The sequence below is a fragment of the Corythoichthys intestinalis genome, chromosome 7 (genome assembly GCF_030265065.1).
Source record: "Corythoichthys intestinalis isolate RoL2023-P3 chromosome 7, ASM3026506v1, whole genome shotgun sequence".
Lineage (NCBI taxonomy): Eukaryota > Metazoa > Chordata > Actinopteri > Syngnathiformes > Syngnathidae > Corythoichthys > Corythoichthys intestinalis.
Genome location: NC_080401.1, coordinates 24,482,004 through 24,506,661, shown reverse-complemented (window position 1 = coordinate 24,506,661; position 24,658 = coordinate 24,482,004). Strand labels below are relative to the sequence as shown.

The 24,658-nt window shown below is 38.8% G+C and overlaps 1 protein-coding gene across 2 annotated transcripts in view; it reads right to left on the bottom strand.

Moving 5' to 3' along the window:
- Positions 1-995: 995 nt before the first annotated feature.
- The window catches only part of crb1 (crumbs cell polarity complex component 1), a 48,015-nt gene continuing 24,352 nt past the window's right edge, over positions 996-24,658 (bottom strand). For both annotated transcript variants that reach the window (XM_057841243.1, XM_057841242.1), the window contains 2 exons: positions 21,545-21,671; positions 996-3,053 (listed from right to left, as the gene is read on the bottom strand). In XM_057841243.1, the coding sequence (XP_057697226.1) occupies positions 2,835-3,053; positions 21,545-21,671 (346 nt within the window). In that variant the 3' untranslated portion in view covers positions 996-2,834. The remainder of the gene's footprint in view (positions 3,054-21,544; positions 21,672-24,658) is intronic.

The following is a 24,658-nucleotide window of genomic DNA, read 5'->3' as shown; positions in this document are numbered from 1 at the left end:
GCTGAGCAGGTGGCCTTTTCGCCGTAAAAAAGCTGTCCAAATAAGTCGCCAACCGGAGCACACATCCAACAGCAGCTAATGTTACTGTTTACATAATTGACGCTGGGCTGCTATAGACCCCAATCACCAATGTCACACAATCACGTGATCGCAGTATTGTGCCGCCATATTGTCCGTCATTGTGTGTCCGTATTGTCAATGATCGTAGTTTCTAAAGGTGGATTCACTTGCAAATTATGGAAGCCCCAGTGCTTTCAGACGCTGTAAACTCATTGGATGAGTTGCATAAAAGCCGTTATTTGGAAAATCGCCAGATCCATATTTGATGCCCGAACCGATGTTTCCTCCCGTCCGGTCCCGTCCCGTGCGTCAGAGTGCGTCCTGAGATCACAAAATTTCCAATCATACTCCAGTTTATGTCACGATGAGGAGTCGGGTACCCAAAATCGGCACCGGCCCAAATATAAACCGACATTTGGTCAGCAGAGCGTCACCGTTGTCACGATTGTAAAATGAAACTTGATCGACAACGGGCCGGTGTGTGCCGAAAAATAGCTGCCCCGCGTGAAATGTCCCCCCTGACGGGAGCGCTTATTTATAACGCTTTATTGACGTGAAAACATCAAATGTTTTCATGGACGCATTACAGTAATGGATTTACGCCTGTAAGATCAGTTTTAAATAATTAAATTACACAAAATATTAGTACTGTATTTTAGTAACAAATCGTGGACTGGGCCACATAACCATCTTTGAACAGAAATGTATTAGTCTACAGGTTTTCACGACCATATCCCAATGACAATCACACAGGGATGACATTTATTAGTTCAAGCCGAGTAAAATAATACATATTCACGGTACAAGAAAGTACGGTAGTTTCCGTGTGGGCGCTCCCGTCAGGGGGGACATTTCACGCAGGACGGCTATTTTTCGGCACAACACCTGCTGTTGCGCTCACCTTCTTGCGTAGCGACGAGCTTCGTAGTCTCCGTCTGGTGATGTCTGCGATCGTGCTGGCATCATATTGATGTTTTCGCCGCTGTCTAACGGCTGTCGACACAAACGCATCATGGACTGAGATAAACAAATCGTGCTGCTTTAGAGATTTGCCCTTTTAACAATGGGCACACAGCAACTACCAAAATGACCGTTTATCTTCTCTGTTACTGCAACCAACCGCCACACATGCCTTCACCATTTTGATTAATGAATGTTAACGATTGTCAGGAAGGTTTTTGGGTTCGTTTACTAGGCGGTGATTCCTTAGACACGCAGAAAAACACGCAGTAATAGGAGGAATGTACGTAGCGGTAATATGTAAACACGATGAGCTGACGGACAAAATGGCGGCACCAGTCAGGGGGGCGGAGTTGTGACGTCACGTGATTGGGGTCTATAGGTGTGCAAACACTCCAGTAATGGCGTCCAACCACTAGAGGGCAACATTTGCGAATCTCTACTCAAGAGGCACGGCTAGATTGCGGTCGTTAACAAATTATTTATTTCTCTGCGGCCCGGTAGCAAATGCGCCACGGACTGATACCGGTCCCCTGCCCGATGGTTGTGGATCCCTCCTGAGCCAATTACATGACCATATTATGCCAAAAATATGACACAAAAATCATTAAATTTAGACAAGAACACTATGACCCATTACCCGTCCAAAGAGCATGAGTGCCCTCTAGTGGAAAAAAAAAAAAACATTGTTGAAACAGGTAGCGCTACTGTCGGCATCTCTGGCAAAAATAAAGTCAATATGTAGAATAAGGAGGAAAAATTACTCTAATGACTCTAGTGTAGCCCAACGTTACGGAGTAAAGCTAGGTTAATACTGCAGGTCTTAATGCACAATTCCGATTTTTTTCACATATCTGTTTTTTTGGCGTGCTCGTTCAGACTGCCTTTTTGTTGCTCTTGTTGACGTAATTGCTGCATGACTTCCAATTTGTGAGACTTGACAGTTCAGACCGCCACCACAATCTGGAAAAATGTGGCCCAGATTGGATTTAAACCACATACGAGAGTGACCCAGATGGATTTGAAATGGGCCACTTCTCTGCAACCTTTCCCGCAAGTTAATGCCTCACTCACTTCGGAAAAACATGAAAAAATTGGACCCGTGCATTAATAGCTGCGGTATGAACCAAGCCGAAGAATAGTGTTTCTTCTTCAAAAATCTACTCAAGTAAAAAGAAAATTTTGGGGGGCAAAAAGTTACTCAAGTAGATGTAACGTGTTACAGTACTACCCACCTCTGGACACATTTGAATGAAGTTAGCATATGTTTAAACTACATCCAAATGCTTCTCTAAATTCAAACACAGATTCCTCCTATTATGATGCTGCAGCGTTAAATACATCTTCCAAAAAATGTTTTGTATTTTTAAACGCACGACCACATAAAGATTACATACAGCATTTTCACCACCAAAGGTCAACAATATCTTAGGATGCGTTGCCACAGTTTTACACAAGCAGTCTAGTAAAAGCTTATGGTGCTCGACAACAGTCCTGTTTAAACACAATACAGAAAATTTCAAATGATGTCTTCTTCTTTTCCTCGAGATGACTTTAAGTCGAACCATTCAGTGCTTAATCGATATGTACAATGTAGTGCGTGTACATTGCAAATATAGATTAGGCCAACAAACTATCTACTGTGAGCACAAATCTATTTCAGATGAAGGATGCCCAATCCGCCAGGTGCAGCGATTTCAAGCAAGATGAATGAATGATGTTGCCTTTACAGTTTTGCAGCACACGCATATGCAAATGTGTAGGCCTCGTTCCAGCATGTAGCAGGTTCCTATGTGACGCTGGATGATTTCCACTCAGATGAGCCTCTCCATAGGCAGAGGCTGGCTGATGCTCCACATCTCCACCCGAGAGCCGTCTTTCTCCTGCCGGCTGGGGCTGTAGGTGCCACGAGTGGCTCGGCGGTTCAGCGCAAGCGCCAGTCCAGCCGAGGTCAAGATGAGAACCAGCAGGAGGACGACAGAAACCAGACTGATGGCCAGCAGAAGGTGAGGTGTCACGCCTTCAGAGGTCAACTACAAATGAGAGGTGAACCAGTTAGCATCTTTTCAGTACGTGCTCCTTCACTATGCCGAGAGTCGTCGTCTGGCCCCACTCACACACGCTAGCAAAATTTCACGGCGACTCCCCCCCGCGCGGCTACACCAGGCGTTCCGCGCGTGTGGCCAAAGTGCTGATGGATGTGTCCCCCGCCTCAGCGGGCGGGCGGCGATCCGCGAAAACCTCGAGTCGCCTGAGACTCAATACTGCCCCCGTCCGCCGCCTCCCTCTCAGTTTGGCGCAGGCCAAAGCCAGCGCCAGGCCGAACAGACACGGCGCCAGCACGGTGGCCACCTGAGAGCCATGTGGACCGCGCGCCGTCTGTGGAAGATCACACATAAGAAGCTGCCTGATGAAGCCATCGGTGTTCACTCTAAAAACACCCTCAGATGTGAGGTGCAAAACAGCTCACATGCGCCTCGTTTAGAGGGAAAAGCTGTGTCACATATAGGGCGCCGTTTTAAGAGCTTAGGAATTCTGAAGCAATCCTTTGTTCCTTTTAGGAACAACATACAAACAGCTTTGCCGGGCCCGCAGCACAGTGGTGGCAAGTAACAAAGTACAAAGGATCATTCTTAGAATTGGAGGACATTTCGGCATAATCACGGCTGTGAAGATTTTTTTTTAAATGTCTGATTATGATCATATGCATAATAGAGTTACATGAGGCAGAGTGAGATGTTCAGTCAATTATATAAATATACAGGAACACTGGAAGTCACTCACAGCAGGAGGTGCTGAGGATCTTTTGTTTTTCCCGTCCCAAAACAGCCGTTTCAGTCCAAAGTTGTAATGCTCGCGCTTTTTTTCCATACAAGACGTGCACAATGGCAGTACACTAGCATGCCTGATAGTTGATGTACTACTACTAGGCTACTACAAAGACAGCGTTCTATTTCACCTACAGTGTGTGTTGGAGCAGTGGTTTTTAACCTCAAAAGTTTTACATGTTGATTCACCGAACCCTTCGGAACTGGATAACTTTTTTTTTTTTTTTTTTTTTTAATTCAAAACCAATATATTGAAGCCAGCAAGCTAAAAATCTAGCAAATTCTCGTTCAAAATTCTTCTTATTTTGACAGCATGTTTTATAAACAGGTCAAAATTTGAGACCACACTGCCCATTGCTCTGTGTCACAGGTGTCAAACCGATTCCAGAAAGGGCCAAGTGGGTGCAGGTTTGCTTTCCAACCAATGAAGAGGACACCTTTTCACCAATTAGATCTTTTACATGTGTAATCAGTTAAACTTTGTCAGGTGCTGCTTGTTTCAGCAGGAAGTTCATTGGTTAAACTCTCTGTGCGTTATCGGTTAGAACAAAATCCAGCACCCACTTGGCCCTTTCTGGAATCGGTTTGACACCTGTGCTCTGTGGTATTCCCTCTTACCAAATGTCATTCAACTTTCCACTGAGCAAACCAGTTCCTCCACCCATCAGATCGAGAACTAGCAGTCAAAAGAAATGGATTAAGCATGTAAATTGGGAGCACACTAGTCCAAAACCTGGTCTAAAAAGCCACTTTGCCTGGATTTAATCAGCGTACAAAAAAAGGACCCTGCGTATACCTTCGCCGAACCCGAACAATTTTGAAAATGACTTACTCACAGAATCCAATTCGATCGAACCCAGGTTGAGAACCACTGGGTTGGAGGTTTTGTATTAGAAATAAAAGCGCCTATGTATTAAAATTTAAATCCTCGCAGCTAAACGGTGCAATGACACATAAACACATTTGAAAACTAAAAGGTCTAATAACCATCGGTTTAACGCCCACTTTTTACAACACTCAAATAAATTGCACACAAACATCCAACAGCACTCTGCATGGCGGGAGCTCAACATTAACAACAAACAATATTCTAGCTACAGTGCAAACTATTTGAAGTTCTCCACTGTCTAAATCTGTAGCTACAGTAACTTTTGGGCTCTGTTATAAACTATCATAATCATCCTAATTTTTGACCTAAAATTAAATTTTAGAAAATTTCGCTGTTTTTGTGAAGAAAAAAAATTGCCAATTCATTTTTGCGCCATGTTAACGCCTCCTCTGTCAACAGGTGACCATGTTATTAACAACAACAACAACAACAAAACTTTTTCAACATATATATTTAATTCTCAAAGTTAAATATGCTATTGTTTCAATATGTTTTTATTCATTGATTTATTTTTAAGAAAAAATAAATAATAAATAAATCTTTTCCTCCCTCACCAACACCAGGGGTTGTATGGAGGTAAATTTGTGTCTTCATTATTTAATCAAAAAAAGTTTGCTTCAATCAAAAGATATATTTTCAATTTTTTTTTAAAAAAGTCACTTCGATCAAAAAAAAAAAATGTGATTGCAAAATTAAATTTGAAACTTAAAAAGATGCATTTGAAAACTTTTTTTTTTTTTTTTTTTTTAATTGAGACAACTTTTTTGATTGAAGTAATGTTGTTTTGCATTTGGGCCACATTTTGGCTAGGACATTTGTGTCTTTATTATTCAATCAAAAAATAAGTTGCTTCAAGAAAAAAATATATAAATTATCAAAAGAAAAATCGATTCAATAAAAAACAGAAAATTTTTAGTCATAGAAAAAAAGTTTTTGAATGCTAAAAAATATTTCAGACTCAAAAATTTGCATTTGAACACTTGATTTTCATTTAAATTTTTTTCTTTGAATGAAGCAATCCTTTTTGTGTTTGGGCCATATTATGGGTAGGAAGGACATTTGTGTCTAAATCATTCAATTCCAAAAAATTGTTGCTTCAATCAAAAAAATATATATTTTCCATCAAAGAAATAAATCATTTGAAGAATAAAATTGCCCTCCCCTATTTTTTTTTTTTTTTTTGGGGGGGGGGGGGGGGGGGTAACATTTTTATTTGTAATTATTTTTGCTTTTTGAAATGTCACTTTTTTTGAAGCGCAAAAAGTTTTGTAGAGCTGTCCCAAACGACTAATTTTCTCCCGATCAGCCGACTATTTTTACAATTAGTCGACTAACATAACCCTTATTGCCAAATGTATCACATTTGATACACCTAAAATTTCATGATTTGGAGAGTAATTCAGAATTTTGAAATTTCCTTTTAGAAAAAAAAAATGATGGATGCAAGTGAACACATGTATCTGCAGGTTCCATGAGAAAAAAAAACAGGATTTAGCTAGGGTTATAGATATTAGAGCGCTTATTACACGTATTCATTTTGACATTTCTTTTTTATTTGGAGAAAAAAAGGTCCTTTTTAAAAAAAAAATTTGGGATTCTCTGATAATTGCTTCATGTTGCAGGTCTTTAAGGGCTAATATATATATATATATTTTTTTTATTTAATGATGAAATTTTTGTTGAAGCTTATTAATTCACAAAAAACATTTTGGAACACTTAAATTCGTTGTTAACGTATAAATAATAAACATAAATATCAATAATAAATAACAAACAATGAGGCATTAACTAGTGCAAAAAAAAAAAAATGTAAACGGAAACACTTTGACTTCACCTTTTTAACAGGAGTCAAAACAACTCCTACTCTTTTTGTGGTATGTCTATATTGTTCTAAATGTTAAAATGAATTGCAATCGGCCTCATGTCCCAGACAATCAATTTCAGAATACTTTGTGTGAGTTCAGATGCTCTTTCTGGTGATTTTTGGGGGAGGGAAAAACTGTTCAAATTGTGTTTGCTTGAACCTGAAAATAGATAAAGCAGAGGGCATACTGAAATATTACCACAATTATTTTGAATCACTGGCACACATAGTCATAGTAACAAAAATTAAATATACAGTATTAATTTCATAGTATACTACTATATGTATATACACAATAATACTTTATAATATAAGTAACTAACATTAGTCCTGGATTATAGTAAACAGGCCAGTGCTGTGTTTCCATATACTGTATATTTTTATTATATTATGTATATATACTATATTTTTGGGGGGGGTTTCCGCAAGTGGGAGCTTCCATGAGCGTAATAAATACAATCTACATGCCGTGCACAGACATGATCTACAGAGCAGCAGCAGAGTAGATTAAAAACGTGAAGTACGTGGGGGAAAAAATGATGCATGTTGATACGACGCACATAACGGCAACTTCTAGTGCTGCAACGATTAATCGATAAACTCGAGTAATCAATTAGAAAAAAAAATTCAAATTAAATTTTGCTGCTTCGAGTATTCGTTTCATTAAAGTGGCGCGGTAATGGTTTATTTTGAAAACGTTTGCATTTAGTTTTATTGATTTGGGTGTATACACTGCCCTCTTGTCTGCTTCATTTCACATGGGTGAATCCAGCTGCTCCCTGTTAAGACCAACATTAGCGTTTGTTTGAGCTAATGTTTTTTTAATGCATATGTAATTTAGTTTATAGGTATATTTAGCTGTTTTTTGTGGGAATATGTGTCTGAACCATTTGTTAAGAGCATTGTAAAAAAAAAAAAAAAAATGTTAGCATTTAATCGCATTTAAGCTAGTGGACTTTTGCTATTGAAATTAGCCAATTGTTCTTTTGTTGTACATAGTTCCTCATTTATATACTTTTTTTTATACTGTTTGCGGCTGAGCTCAGGTATTTTAAATTTTTCATGTTCCTTATCCGATTACTCGATTATTCGAACTAACTACTTCATCAATTAATCGACTACTAAAATAACCGATAGCTGCAGCCCTAGCAACTTCAATTTTTTTAAAAAATCATTAGAAAGTTGTATGGACTTACAATCTGCTAGCTTGTTGTTTCTTCTCGTCTTCCAAAATTACACCTGCGTGACGGCGCTTCAAGTGTTCGTTCATAGCCGATGTGCTATTGTGGTATGCAAGCTCAGCTTTGCAAAGAGACACACAGTGGCACCCTCCATATTTTCCTTGAAATAATTCCAGGCTCTGGCCATTCTGGTCCACTTATTTGGCTTTATGCTGCTTTCACCGCTTGTATGGCGAGCGTCCGCCATTGTAAACTTTATCCGTATGTAATGTTTTTTTTCAACCCGTCATTACCCGTCGATGGTATGTTGTGCCCGTTGATGCATTTACGTCACCGATGACGTTGACAACGTCGACTAGACGGGACAGCTCTAGTGTACAGTAAGAATTGAAAAGACCGTTATTACTTTGTTCAAGGATGATTCGCTAATACAGAAGGAGCTTTATTTCTTTTAAATCATTATTTAATTCCAGTTTTTTTACGTTATTATTTTAGGAATAATAAAGCCTGTTGATTAACCTCTGGGAATTAGAATTTGTGTGTTTGATTATATGGATATTGTTTTAAAACAGGATTTTCTACCCATACGTAAAAGGCATACTTGAAATATATGAAAGTGATACAGCCTTTTTGAGTGAACTTCAAGTATAATTTAAGTATCTCGAGGCCGGGCTGAGTGTCCTCTTTTTTGGGAAATCTAAATATGGTTACCCTAACATACTTTTGTTTGTGAATAAAGGATGATTCAATTTTTCAAGGGACGGTTGGATACCCTAGCCGAGATCCAATCCATCTGCATCACAGATTTTGCTTAACCATCGGCAATCAGGAGAACAATAATTTCCAACATAACATACCGATACGCTGGTGTCGGTGTAATGCCTGTAACACTCAGTGTGGCAGCTGCAACTATCATAACCGCTTATATTGCACTTGGTAAGATAAGCGGAGTTTAAGGTCGAAAAGTGTCATTGCATCTAATTGACTTTCCTCTATATCCTAGTATATAAAAGTTGTAAAGCAATAAAGCAAACAAAAAAAAATTGAATGAAATGAACAGAAAAAGATATTTTTATAATGGGTCAAAATTATTTCTCGAACAGATCATGTGACTAGCACCTTAGATGGTCATTTGCTTTGAATATAATTTTTAAAAAATTAGGAGAGGGCAATTTTATTTTTCAAATGATTTTTTTTCTTTGTTTGAAAATATTTTTTTTTGACTGACGCAACTTTTGGGGGGATTGAATGATTTAGACACAAATGTTCTACCCATAATTTGGCCCAAACACAAAAAGGATTGTTAAAATCAAAGCAAACTTTTTTTATTTAAAAATGAAGTGTTGAAATGCAAATATTTGAGTCTCAAATATTTTTTCGCATTCAAAAACTTTTTTTCTATGATTGAATTTTTTTTTTTTTTTTTTTTTTTTTGATTGAAGTGAGTTTTTCGTTTGAAAATATATATTTTTTGTTTGAAGCAACTTATTTTTTGATTGAATAATAAAGACAAAAATGTCCTAGCCGAAATGTGGCCCAAACGCAAAACATTACTTCAATCAAAAAAGCTGCTTCAATAAAAAAAAAAAAGGACTTCAAAAAAAAAAATAGAAAAATAGCTTATAAATGCATTTTTTTCTTTTAGTTTCTCATTTATTTTTGCATTCAAACACATTTTTTGGATCAAATAATGAAGGCACAAATCTACCTCCATATGGCTCCGCCCAGGGGATACAATTTTTAACTGGGGTAACTACATTGGGCGTACCGTACCATATTCAATGGATGACAATCTTGGCGAAAAGTATAGCTGTCCTAAGCAGCCTGATTTAGAATTCCCCTCAAGAATGATGGGAAACAAAAAACGCTAATTTTCAACTTATTAGAATGTTTTGGCCACCCCCCCGGCCCAAAAGTGAAATTTCGCCTATGCTTGACAATCAACAATCTTGGTGAAAACACAATTAAAAAAGACAACATTTAGCTCCTGCCACTATGACACTTTTCTCTCCACACACAGGTTCTCTGGGAAAGTGCTTACCTGTCACTGCAGCACAGTTTGCTGTCAGAGTGAGTGTGAAACAAGCAAGCCGCCGCAAACAGCCGGCAGCCAAGACCCACCATCAGTCACCCACAGGTACACGCACACACAGCTCACACACATATACGCCACTGAAATGTCTAACTAACCAGTCTCTGAGGTACGTGGCAAGGCCACCATGAAGCCTCGAAGCAGGAGCAGCAGCAGTGCCTCCCTGCTGTCAGCATTACCAACCTGCTTTGTGTGTGTATGTGTGCCATATAAGCTACCCTCATGTTTCTTGAAGCAAGCAAACTTCCGTGAAAGCCACCAACTCCCTGCTGAAACTGCACTTTCGTGGTTGATGCTGATTTTTCGCCGGCAAAGCATATTTCTCCCTCCTCTCAAAGGATGGCCACATTAGAGCAAACCTCCTAATCCTTCCCAACCATGTGGGTCTGCACAGGAGCCACACACATGCACAAAAAATGCAGGATGGACGTGTATAAGTAGGGCCAGGAGACCCCATATGACCCACTTTGTTCTTCACTCAGGCCCACAGTAGAGTATTTGCATTATCAAGAGTCCTACTGTAACTAACTTATATTTATTTTTTATTAGATACTTGGTCATTTAATTGTAATTATGGAAATGATTTGCATTTTTAGGAGGGCCTACCGAATAAAATTTCCATACATGCATTTCTTTCTTTCCAAAAATCAACAAGTAACCCTAAATTGTCCCCAGTTGTGATCGGGAATCAACAAAAAGTGACCTGGAATTGCCCCTCAGTCAACAAAAAGTCATCTGTAATTGCCGCCAAAATTAACAGAAAGTGAACGGGACCGTTTCTGGAATTGGCCCGAAATTAAAAGGAAGTGATCTGGAATTGCCTCCAAATTAATGGGAAGTGACCCAGAATTGTCCCAGTATTAACATGAATTGACCCAAAATGAACCTGAAGTTACCTGAAATTGCCCCAAAATCAACAGTAAAATGAACACGAGTTCATTGATCATCATGAAAGTATTCACATACAATTTCTCCAGAAATGACATTTAATTCAAAATAGTTACCGGTACTTAAGTATTTTAACCTAATATTCAGTTTAAGAAATATCAGGTGTGACCCTGGAGCAGCCCTGGTCTAAATGAGATGGATTATGTCCGATCTACTAATTAAAGTGAAGCACATTTCTGTATAACAACAGGGATTTGCGCTCCAAGACAATAGGGCAACATGAGAGTTGAGCAATGTTTTTGATGATATGATTATGGAAATTTCCCCTCTGTAGCAGTGCCCAGCAGAAAATGTAAATGCCCTGAGGGATATTACAAATTCACAATATTATGAAAACCTGCACAAACCATCCATCTTTTATAGCATGTGTCCTTAATTTGGTTGGCAGGTTTACCAGAGCCTTTTCCAGCTAACTTTGGGCAAGAAGCAAGGTACATCCATGAATGTGTGCGGCAATGAACCCCAAATCTCAGAACCGTTAGGCAGAAGCGCGAACTACTAGGTCACACACCTCCCCTGTGCAGAATAATGATTCAATTTACTGACAGTCCAGATAAAAACTCAAAGTTTAGACTCTCAAAGATGATATACTGTACTGTATAATGAAAGGTTTAAAAATATATATAAAGTGAGGAGCAGAAGTACTTGCACCCCTTGTGATTTTGCAAGTTCAACCCCTTAGAAAATAGGTAGAGGTCTGAAATTTTAATCATAGATGCATTTGCATTCAACTCATAGAGACGTAATGTAAAAAAAAATCTAGAAATCACATTGTGTGATTAAAAAAAATAATAATAATAAATTATTTGTAATTTACTGGGGTTCATAAGTATTTGTACCCCTGAGAAAATCAGTGCTGATATTTAGTGCAGAAGCCTTTGTTCGCAATTACAGAAGTCAGACGCTTTCTATAGTTCTTCACCAGGTTTTCACATGTGGAAACAGTAATTTTGGCCCATTCCTCCACGCAAATTTTCTTTAGGTCTGTCAGGTTGCGGGGCTGTCATTGAGAAACATGAAGTTTTAGCTCCATACAAGATTTTCTACTGGATTGAAGTCTGGAGACTGGCTCGGCCACTCCAGAACCTTGATATGCTTTTTACGCAGCCACTCCTTGGTCAGCTTGGTTGTGTGCTTCGGATCATTGTCATGTTGGAAGATCCAGCCACGACTCATCTTCAAGTGTCTGACTGAGGGAAGGAGGTGGTGACTCAAAATCTGACAATACATTTCACCATTCATTCTCTGCTTTATACAGTAGAGTCATTCTGTCCCCTTTGCCGAAAAGCAGCCCCAAAGCATGAGATTTCCACCACCATGCTTCACAGTGGGGATGGTGTTCTTGGGATTGTACTCATTCTTCTTTATTCTTCACACACGACAAGTAAGGTTTGCACCAAAAAGTTCTACTTTGATCTCATTAGACCACATGACTGTCTCCCATGACCCTTTTGCATCATTCAGATGTTCCCTGGAAGACTTCAGACGAGCCTTCACATGTACTGGCTTCAACGCATGATTTTAAAACATTGCACCGTAGTGTTCTACTGACAGTAGCCTTTGAAACTGTGCAATCAGCTCTCTTCAGGTCATTGACCAGCTCCTGCCGTGTAGTTCTAGGCTGAGCCCTCACTTTTCTCATCATGAGTGATGCCCCACGAGGAGAGATTTTACATGGAGCCCCAGTCCGAGGTAGATTATCAGTCATGTTTAGCCTTTTCCATTTTCTAACAATTGCTGCAACTGTTGATTTATTCTCACCAAGCTGCTTTTCAATTCTTCCATAGCCTTTTCCAGCTTTGTGGAGTTCAACAATTTTTTCTATGGTGTCTTTTGAAAGCTCTCTGGTCTTGTCCATGGTAGAATTTGGATTATGACTGACTGTGGGGTGCACAGGTGACAATATTGGGCTCAAATGGGTGGTGGGTGGGTGGTTACTCATGGGGAAAAGGTGGAATTTTTTAAAGGTAGACTGACAACTCTTTGAGTGTCATAATTATTGACAGATCTAGAGATGATTTGTGTGGAGGAATGGGCCAAAAATGTGGTTTCCATATGTGAAAAGCTAGTAAAGAACTACAGAAAGCGTCTGACCTCTGTAATTGCAAACAACGGCTTCTGCACTAAATATTAGCACTGATTTTCTCAGGCGTACAAATACTTATGAACCCCAGTAAATTACAAATAAATTATTGAAAAATCATACAATGTGAGTTCTGGATTTGTGGAAATGCATCTATGTATGTGGAAAAGTGGAAATGCATCTATGATTGAAATTTCAGACCGCTACCTATTTTCTAAGTGCGTGAACTTGCAGAAGTCCAAGGGGTGCAAATACTTCTGCTCCTCACTGTGTAATGTATTATTATTATTGCATTGGTGTCGTAGTGCACTGCATTATTTTACAGATGTGTCTCATACAGCAGTGCCTTGATATATAAGTCTAATTTGTTCTGTGAGAAATCTTGTAAGTCAAAACACTTGTATCTTTCAGATCAGCTGTCGCAATTAAACTGTATTCAAGCCTCCACCCAAAAAAAAAAAAAAAAAAACACTTTATAAGCTGCCATAGTTATTTTTAAAATGGATAAAAAGTACAATACATAGTGTCTGTCTACATCAGGGGTGCCCAGTCCCGGTCCTCATGAACCCCCATCCAGCTTGTTTTCCGTTTCTCCCTCCTTTAACACACCTAGGGATGGGAATCGAAATCCGATTCCAATTCGGAACCGGTTCCGAGTGTTTCGAGGCCTCGACATCACAATGAAAAAGCCTTAACGATCCCTTTAACGATTCCTAAAGACGCGTATTGCGTCGTGACATGTGTTGTTGTCCAGACGCATCAAACTAGCATGGCGCCAAGAACCACTCGCTCCAAAGTTTGACTACACTTCACCAGGAAAGAGTGTGAAAATGAAAGGTTACGACGGGTAAGCACGTGCATTGCAGCCATAAACATAACAATGACAGCACGTAGGTTCAAACGCTCGAAAGTGTGTCTTCACTTCACGAGGAAAAATTACAACAAAGCGACTTGCAGTCATTGCAAGGTGGAGATAACTGCATCGGGAGGGAATACGACTGCGCTGTCCTCACAGAGAGGCTAAGGCTCAGTCCTGGCTATAAAAAAAAAAAAAAAAAAGTCCCGGCTATACAGCTAGCTAAACTCCCAAATGACGATGCAGAAGACGTTGGTATAATTTGCTGACTTTATTCAACCATCACTTGAAGAGTGAAACTAAGAATAGAAATGAAACAAATCAATTTCGTCCCCAATAACAAACAGGTTTGCATCAACGTAAAACAGCGATGATTAGCTGCTAATAACAGTATGATTAGCATTTGTTCGCTAGCATTAGCACATCGTTCAAACCACTACACAACTGGATTTAAGTGTCCGATCGCGAGTGGAAACACAACAACAACAACACAAAAGATGATACATACAGGCGTTGCCTCTGTAGATATTAACATTAACAAAGAACGTAGGCTCGTAGAAGTGTTTCCCTCTCTCACAAAGTCGCTCACTCACTTGGATGCGGCATTTCTTCTTTGGGTGTATGCGCGCTCTTCTTCACGTGAGCGCGTTCATGCGTGAGGAAGCACAAGGGCGCCCCCACTTGAGCGTGTAAGCGCCACAAAAACTAAAAGGCATGCAATTCAATGTAATGGTAAAATAATACAAGTTAACCCAAACTGCGGCCTGCGGCCCAAATACGGCCCGCCTCCACATTTGGTCCGGCCATTTTGAATTTTTTTTTTTTTTCTCAATCATGTTATTTATTTTCTGGCCTTTTCCTTGAAGAATTCAGAGAGGTTTATTTGGTTATTATCTATTTAATTTATAGTGTTTTTATTATTAATTATTATTATTATTATAAAGAATCCAGAAAGGGTTATTTGATTGTGGCTTTCTGAAAAACAATAATTTTTTACATTTATGTACTTCTGCAATCGTCACACTTTTTCTGTTACAAACTCATCAGAGAAGGGAAAAGTTATGTGGCCCTCACAGGAAAAAGTTTGGGGACCCCTGCTTTAACACATATTGCCAAAGGCAGAACAAAAACCTATCTGCCAATATATACCAATATTTTTTATTTCTATTAGATAAATGTTTCAGTAAAATGTTACACATTCTTGTGTATTTGCCACTTATTGCCACAGTTAACATTGAGGCTTTGGGCCTCTTTTGATCTCGTTGTGAGTTTGTAAGGTTGTGACTTCTGATTAAAAAAACTCGATGCCAATCAAAAAGTTTGTTCTTTTCCCCCAAATTAGAATCGATAAGAGAATCGATAAAGAATCGAATCATTAAGCAATATCGATAATGGAATCGGAATCGTAAAAATCCTATCAATTCCCATCCCTAAACACACCTGAATCAAATGATCAGCTCATCAGCAAGCTCTGCAGCAGCCTGATAACGATCCTGATTAGTTGATTCAGGTGTGTTAGAGGAGGGAGACATCGAAAACAAGCTGGATAGGGGCTCTCGAAGACCGGGATTGGGCACCCCTGGTCTACATGTTGAAATATCAATGGCTCAAACTGTTATAATTATATATATATATATGTATATATACAGTGCTGCTCAAAAGTTTGTGAACCCCCTCAACATTTTGGAATTTTCTATTATTTCAACCTGATTTCCTAATCAATCAATTCAGTAGTTTTTTTTTTTGTTTTTTTAACAGTTGTGTTGTCGAGACTAAATTAAAAAGAGTTTTCATCAACTGATGTAGGTGCAAAATTGAACTGTTTGGTCACAACCAAAACCGCCATGTCTGGCGAAAAGTCAACACTGCATACCACCAAAAGAACCTTCTCCCAACAGTGAAGCATGGAGGTGGGAATGTCAAGATCTGGGCTTGCTTTTCATCCTCAGGACCTGGACAACTCCACATAGTCCAGGGAATCATGAATTCTGAGGAATATTGTCAAATCCTAGAACATAACCTGACGCCATCTGTTTTGAAGTTAAAGCTTGGCAGAAGGTGGATCATGCAACATGATAATGATCCAAAGCATTCCAGCAATACAACCAAGGAATGGCTGAAAAAGAAGAAGATTCGTGTTCTGGACTGGCCCAGTCAAAGTCCTGACCTAAATCCCATTGAAATGCTGTGGCGGGACCTGAAGCGAGCAGTTCATGCCAGACGCCCATCAAACCTCTCTTAACTGACTGCGTTCTGCAAGGAAGAATGGGCAAAAATCCCCCAAAGTAGATGTGAGAGGCTGATTAGTCACTACAGAAACCGTTTGGTTGAGGTAATCTCTGCAAAAGGAGGCGCAATATCCTATTAACTGAAGGGGTTCACATACTTTTGCACACATGATATCTGAGTTTTTCTTAAATCAACCACTTTTGTTAAATAAAGAATGACAATATAACTATTTCTTTTGTTTCAGTCCATTATTTGGAATGTCAGTATTGTGGATTTGGGTATAACTTAACATTTAATAAGGTTATTTTAGTTTTTTTTACAAAAAATCTGACCATCGCTGTGGGGTTCACAAACTTTCGAGCAGCACTGTATATATATAGTTTTTTTTTTTTTTTTTTTTTTTTTTTTTAGTCAGTTCTACGTGGTTGATTAAAACAACATAAGTTTAGTTTGACAGTAAACTTCATACATTTGAAAACCTCTTTTTACAGGCTAAAGGCCTGTAAAGTTACCACTTGAAGATTTGTTGTTGTTCTTATTGTGGCTACTAACGTTAAAGTCCCTCTCCTTCTTCATCCGTGAAGCGATTGTCTTGAAACTTGGTAGCTATGTCGCATGGGCCTGTATCCATCGATCATTGCTGCCCGATTTATTTTTTTAATCAGGGTTGCCTGATTAACTGTGGAATTATTGTTGCCTGTAGATTACAAATTAGCCATTAGAGGGCATCAGTGTACAGCCTTCAGTCTGTAGTGTACTGTAGCACACTAATGCTTTTTTGAAGAAATGCGGAAGATCTGCCAAACTGTTGCTTGTCGTGAACTATGAAGTGAGTTGAGTTCATTGCCATCTTTTATCACAAATCTTCACTCGCAAGTCAAAGCAAAAGAAGCCTATTAATGGCTCGTATCTCAAGGCACCACTGTATTGGCCAGATGAGAACTGCTAACACTTTATTAAACAGCTTATATAAACGTCAGTCAATAGTGCAAGTACTGTTGCGATTGTAAAGTTTCCTATCTTTGATCAGCGTGTGTGCGCAACAGCTTTCATTATTTTGGGATACAATCACTCTATCTTGTTAAAGGAGATTACAAGTCTATTTGTGTTGTGATGGAGCAGTCTGATTTACAGAACACACACATACAGTTGACCGTCAGGTGAGATGTAAAAGAGTGATTGAAAGAGAACAGACAACAAAGTCAACTAATAAGGAAGTTTGTTTTTATTAGTAGACAAAACAAAGACAGTGACTTAAAGACAGTGATGGAGCAGGTGAAAAAAAGAAAACACATTTAGTAGAGCATTTAGTAGTGTTATCAAACAGACAAAAGCTCACAAATGGGGACGAATAATGACAATGAATAAGACGTTTTTGAGGCTATGAACGGGTGACCACTACGGCCAGGTGAATGTTATGTCTGAACAGAGCTGCAGAGAATTTGGGTTTAAAATACATCAGACAGAAACCTTTCCAGACGAAAAAAAGAGCAAAACAAAACATTGTGCAGCTGTCACTCAATCATGCGCTGACGTGAATCACATCAACAACAAAGTAAGACGTCATGTTGTCTTCTCACACTTCTCACTACCTTTAGAACTAAAACATGTCTTTACACCTACGCAGCTTGGAACTCCCCGAAATTCCAATACAAAAGACTGACAGGATATCCTAAATGGAAAAACATTCCAACAAGACACCCTAACTGCCACCAAGGATGTTAGGTTTGCTTTGGATCATCTATTTGGGTGACATGCTGACATTTGGTGTCATCAAGTTATCTGTTTTGTTTTTGCTTCATTTCCAGGAAGCTTCCAGAAACTCTCCATAGTAGGTTTAACCGGGGGCTCTTTGGAACTCATTTGGCAATACGTTACATGGGGAAAAACAGTACTTTTGTATATTTGTTTAATCTACACAAATGGACATGAATAAGATATTGTTTTTGTGTTTTGGGGGATATTTTTGCTTTCATTTAAAAAATAAAATCAACCATATCAATAGTCCCTGTTGTAGCTTCAACGTGTTCTTGATTGGCTATGTACCGAGTCGTGCATATCGAAATTCCTCCAAATTTAAATCATCACAATATAATGCTGAGAGTGCTACATTTAGGGTATAAGTTATGAACTAGCTATTATTGTACAAATGTTCTGTTTATTAATTCACATTCATTTGATAAATGTACATGTGTTTAAAACTGCATTATGATATTTTGGCGCGTTTGTCATCAAGATTGCAATCACAATTTGACACATTGAGCTCTTTCTTTGTAAACTGTGCATGTGGAACATCTGCCCTGATTCTCATGCAGGTGCATGTCTCTAGGGCACACGACACGGCTCTCGATGGGGATTGATGCAAGAGGGTAAAGTGCGTATGACACCAAAAAGCATGTTTATTTCATATTTCACGCGGTGTTTTATGCTCTCTGAATGAAATGGACCGCTTGGATGTGTGATGAGTTTTTTAATCCCGCCCCATGAAAATGAGTTACTTTCGGCTGTAGTTTCTGGTTTAGGACGAATGCGATTGTGACGTCTCCCTGGTCAGTGTCTCACAATACAGCATTGCTTTATAGCATGCAGATGGACTGCGGATTCAGCTGATTTTGCGGATTAATTCGTTTATTTTTCGCATCACACCACCCAAACGGCTGCAGAAAAATTTTGGTGGACCAGACCGGCGGATATTGGCCAAAACAAGCCCTACTACTGTGGGAATATTGGACTTACGAGGAAGTGAGTCAACATCGTATTTAGTATTATGTCAAATACTGGGATATTTTTAATACGGAGGTGGCTTGCATTTTGTGGCTGACATGCTCCTTGTCCACTTGGCCGACGACCGGTGTTATGCCGAAAAATCTCCCCCCTCTGTCGTGTGAAATGATCCAGGCTAGTTATGTGTGATTTTTCGCTTCGAATACTTTGAAACATTACTCGGTTCGGGTTAGCATGTCGGCTAGCTGTCGCGCCTCTTGGTTTGTTTACATTCTCCGAAGCCAGGGCAGGGAAATGACAAAAGCCCGACTAAACTACGGTGGCATAAAATATCATTCGCGAGGTGCGAGAGTAAAGGTGAAGTCGACAGTTTTGACCATTATGGAGTAATTTTGCCATGTCATACTGAATAAATGCATTTTTATTGTTTCATATTCCATTTAGCACAAGACTGTTATTTGTCATGGCCATACCATTTATTTAGCTATTGGGGAGAAACACTTGGATAAAAAGAATATCCTGTAAAAGTATTGGAATAGAGAGACTGAAACATTGACATTTTCCTCATTCTGAATAATTCCCACACAATGGGCTGAAAAGTAAAACAGAGGAAACCATTCTCCTGCCGACGTCATCCTCCACTTGGGGACGCGAGAGCCCTATAACGGTAGGCGTGGCCAACCGGCAGATTAAAAGACTAATTCCTCGTCATCTGCGCTTTGCCAAATTGTTGTATATAGTCGAATCGTCTCAAAATATGATTCTAATTCACATAATAAAGCTATTCAAAACTTTTTTTCTCCTGTCATATGCACTTTAAGTCATCAACGGTTATCAGCAGCTCATTTGAGGGTGTCCGCCAGAGGTGGTTAGTAATGTGTTACATTCACTCCGTTACAATTACCAGAGTAACTTTTTGAGAAAAAAGTTGTTCTTAGAGTAGTTTTATCATGCAATACTTTTTACTTTTACTGAAGTAGATTTGTGAAGAAACACTACTCTAACTCCACTAATTTGGGCTCCACTAGAGTCGTTACATTTTTCGTCTTTATTCTACATATTGACTTTATTTTTGCAAGAGATGTCGACAGGCCGTCTCAGTATCACCAATAAGACGTCGTAACAATAACCACGTGACTCCATTATACCAATTAGAGGTATAAATGTTTTTTTCTCCACTAGAGGGCACTCATGCTCTTTGGACGGGTGATGTTTCCTGTTCTAGTTTGAATTGGATGATTTTTGTGTCATCTTTTTGGCCTTTTATGGTCATGTAGTATGTTATAATAATAACAGTTGGATGAAGTTGTGATGAAAAAAAAAAACCCTTTATTATTATTTTTTTTAATCAGACATCATAAGCTGTTACTCACAATGTTACTCATTAGTTGAGTATTCTTTTCAATGAAAACTTTTTTTACTTGTAGTTGAGGAAATTTTTGGATGACTACTTTTACTTTTATTTGAGTAATATTATTTAGAAGTAACGCTACTCTTACTTGAGTAAAAATTTCGGCTACTGTGCCCACCTCTGGTGTCCGCTATGGAGTGACAATGCTCCATTTGTTCATTGTGCCCTTTTCCGCACAGATGTCCCCTATATGAGATTTGAGTCTGCCACATTTAAAGAGAACCAGAGGAGCCACTTTGATTGGCAGCAAATGAGCTTTGCTGTGTTCACACGCACAACAGTGCCAACAGCCCTTTGTCAAATATGCCATCTTGCTGGCGCCTGTGAAATTTCCAACCCCTGTTCTAACACGCTTCGGCACAGTTATACTAATGTTGTGCCAGATTTGGACACGAAAATAGAAGCCATATTGTGTTGATGAATATGTTCACACTGCAGGGAGTGATGGCCAATTTCGACTTTACGTTCATTCCTATTTTTAGGTGTAGCTGTTCATATTGTGAAAAACAAATTGAACTTCATGTGAATGGAATGCATGAAGTGACACGCAGGCACACAAAACATTTCGTCGGATGTTTTCTCTTTATAACGTACATTTAGTCATATAACACCATGTTGCGTATTGATAACGTGTAGGTCAGATGAATACGGATAAACGCTCATACTGAATACAGCCAAGGTCAGATTTTAAAAAATGGGAAATTGACTGTTCACACTGCATGAAAAGAACACGAACAATGATATGTTTTACATGTTGGCAAAGAAATAGAACTGACCTGCAGAGTGAACATAACTTTAGGCTCTAAGGAATAAAAACATAAACATAAAAAATCTGAATGCTAGCCATCCTTCTTGGCTCTGGCTATATGTGATGATATCAATTTATAATTTTAGCCGCAATGATCCATTTTTTGACAGAAAAAAGTAAGTATTGCATTAAAAGCTCCAGATGTGTGGGTAATTAACTTAATGATGAATACATTTTCACCAGTGTATTTCAAAACCTGTCACAAATAGAGAAGACACAATGTATTATCGGGAATGAAATGGCTAATGTGAATTTCAGTTTCTATGCGCTTGCCATTTTAGCATTTAGAGTGGCAATTGACGCATTTGAGGCATCTCATTGGGCAACTCAGAGACATCAGAATTTAATACGCAAAACACCAAATGTGTTGAGCATTGTTGTGTATCTACCCTGCTAGTAATAATTATTATATTACATAAGGTGCTTGATATGAAGGCACATAAACATTAACCAATGACACCGCATGATCATGATAGCTAAACATGTGCCCCTCAGTTGTTTTCCCCCCATTCCACCTCGGGCTCATCGTCCAATCTTAGGATGAGGTAGGAAAGGAGCTGAAAGAGGTTCTGCCACAACAGCACAGCCACGTAAAAGTAAATGTCGCTTACGTCCGTCTGGCACATGTCGCCGGCGTAGCTCATGTCGCACACACAAAGGAACTTGTTGACCAGGTTGCGGCAGTATCCTCCGTTCAGACAAGGGTTGGATTTGCACTCGTCCACCTCCTGCTCACACCTGCAGCCACATACAATGATGAAGAGACACTCTACAGCCAACGCAACAATGTACAGTATATAACTTTTCTTCGTCATTTATATTGATCATTCTGCGGCGAATTGTTAGTATTTGTAGTTTCATTCAATATCCATGATATTGTTGACTTTTTTTTTTTTCTGCTTTCTGCATTTACGTCTGAACACAGTATGTAATAAATAAGTACAGTTTGTCATTTTTTATGTTGAATGGAGCAGTGCATACTGCTGCTCACGTTTTGCTTAGTGTTATTTTCTGATGATGGAAATTTAAGTAATAAATTAATGCAGACGCCACTGCTATAGAAAGTGTATATTTTGAGCGACTGGAAAAAGTTTTAATATAATCAAATGTCATATGTTGTATCATATACATTTAGTCAAGATGTAGAGAAATAGTTATTTAAGTTTAGTTTTATGTATATATATATATTGGTATGAAAAAGTATCTGAACCTTTTGGAATTTGTCACATTTCTGCATAAAATCACCATCAAATGTAATCTGATCTTTGTCAAAATCAAACAGATGAAAAAACAGTGTCTGCTTTAACTAAAACCACCCAAACATTTACAAGTTTTCATATTTTAATGAGGATAGTACTCAAACAATGACAGAAGGGAGGGAAATAGGGTAAGTTAACCATCACAGTTAATATTTTGAGCCCCCCATGGTAGCAATAACTTCAACCAGACGCTTCATCTAGCGACAGATCAGTCTGGCACATCGATCAGGATTAATCTTGGCCCATTCCTCTCTACAAAACTGGTGTAGTTCAGTTAGATTCGTGGGATGTCTGGCATGAATCACTGTCTTTAGGTCAGGCCACAGTATCTCAATGGGGTTCAAGTCTGGACATTGACGTGGCCACTCCAGAACGGGTATTTTGTTCATCTGAAATCATTATGAGTTGCTTTACTTCTGTGTTTTGGATCATTGTCTTGTTGCAGCATCCATCCTCTTTTCAGCTTCAAATGTCTGACAGACGATCTCAGGTCTTCCTGCAAAACATCCTGATAAACTTTTGAATTCATTTTTCCATTAATGACTGCAAGTTGTCCAGGCCCTGAGGCAGCAAATAGCCCCAAATCACAATCCTCTCTCCACTATGCTTCACGGTGGGAATGACCTGCTGATGTTGGTGAGCTGTTCCATTTTTCCTCCACACATGACGTTGTGTGTTACTCCCAAACAATTGAACTTTGGTTTCATCAGTCCACAAAATATTTTGCCAAAACTTCTGTGGAGTGTCCAAGTGCCTTTTTGTGAACATTAAACGAGCAACAATGCTTTTTTTTTCTTTTTTTTTCTTTTTTTTGACAGCAGTGGCTTCCTCCGAGGAGTCCTCCCATGAACACCATTCTTGGCCATAGTTTTACATATAGTAGTTGATGTGTGCACAGAGATATTGGACTGTGTCAGTGATTTCTGTAAGTCGTTAGAAGACACTCTTGGGTTCTTTTTTTACCTCTCTGAGTATTCTGCACTAAACTCTTGGCATCATCTTTGATGGACGGCCTCTCCTTGGGAGAGAAGCAACAGTGCCAAACTCTCTCCATTTGTTGACAACGTCTTTGACTGTCGATTGATGAACATCCGGACTTTTAAAGATGGTTTTGTATCCTTTCCCAGCTTTATACAAATCAACAATGCTTGATCGCAGGTCTTCAGACAGCTTTTTTGACCTAGCCATAATGCACATCAAACAATGCTGCTCATCAAAACAATTTTTACCAGGTGTGTGTTTTATAGTTGGCAGGGCAGCTTTAAACCACTCATCAGTGGTTGGGCACACCTGACTTAAATTGTTTGGTAAAAATTGGTTTCAATTGCTCTCTAAGTCTTTTTAGGGATAGGGTTCAGTTACTTATTTTTCACCCTTCTGTCATTGTTTGCATGCTATCCTCATTATAATATGAAAACCTATGTAAATATGTTTGGGTGGCAGACACTGTTTTTACATCTGTGTGATTTTGACAAAGATCAGATCACATTTGATGGTGATTTTATGCAGAAATGTGAGAAATTCCAAAAGGTTCAGATACTTTTTCATACCACTGTATATACTGTATATAAATTTATATGCATACTCCAAAATCACCATCTCTAGAAAATAGACCATTTCATGAGAACTAATAAAAAGAATGCTAACCTTCACAAACTGACCCCAACGCAAGGTGTATGTGCAGACAGTGACAAAAATGAACACAGCGGCTCTATTATTCCTACCTATTGATAGCGAGTTCGATAATGTAATACGGTGTTGGCAAATTCATCCCGTCAGCTCATGTTTGGCGGATAGACAGCCAATCCAGCTACCTTCCCACCATCCAAAAACGTCTGTTGCCATGACTGACTGATAGCTAGCTGTAGAATCCCAACTATTTATGTTTTCTACCAATGTTTCTGGTTTTACCATTGTGTAATTGGTTGTGATTTACTGTATTTAAATACAAAGAGACTTCAGCGATACACAAGGCCTCCCGAGGTGGTAAAAAGCATTACAGTAAAGCAATTCCTAATGCTAAATGGTCTTTTTGTCTTTATGACTGGTGGCCTAGCAAAGAAACAACATAAAGTCGTCAACACTAACAGTCAAACTGTTGTAGAAACTGTTTGTTAACGATTATCGGAGAGCAGTGTTGTTAATCTTAGTTTAAAAAAGTAATCAATTACAGTTACAAATTACTCCTCCCAAAAAGTAATTGCGTTAGTAACTCAGTTACCTGAATGTAAAAGTAATTAGTTACTTGACAAAGTAACGTGATAATTTTCATGGTTTTTTTCCTACCAAAAAAAAAAAAAAAAAAAACAACTGGTCACACATCTTTTGCCCGATTCTTTACTCTAAACTTAACTAGACACAGGGGTATTGCGATAAGTAGAAAATAACCTTTGCTATGTTTGGAAGTCATTTAATGTTGTGAATCAATCGTCAAAGTTGTTAAAATTGCTTCCGTTATTGCATTAG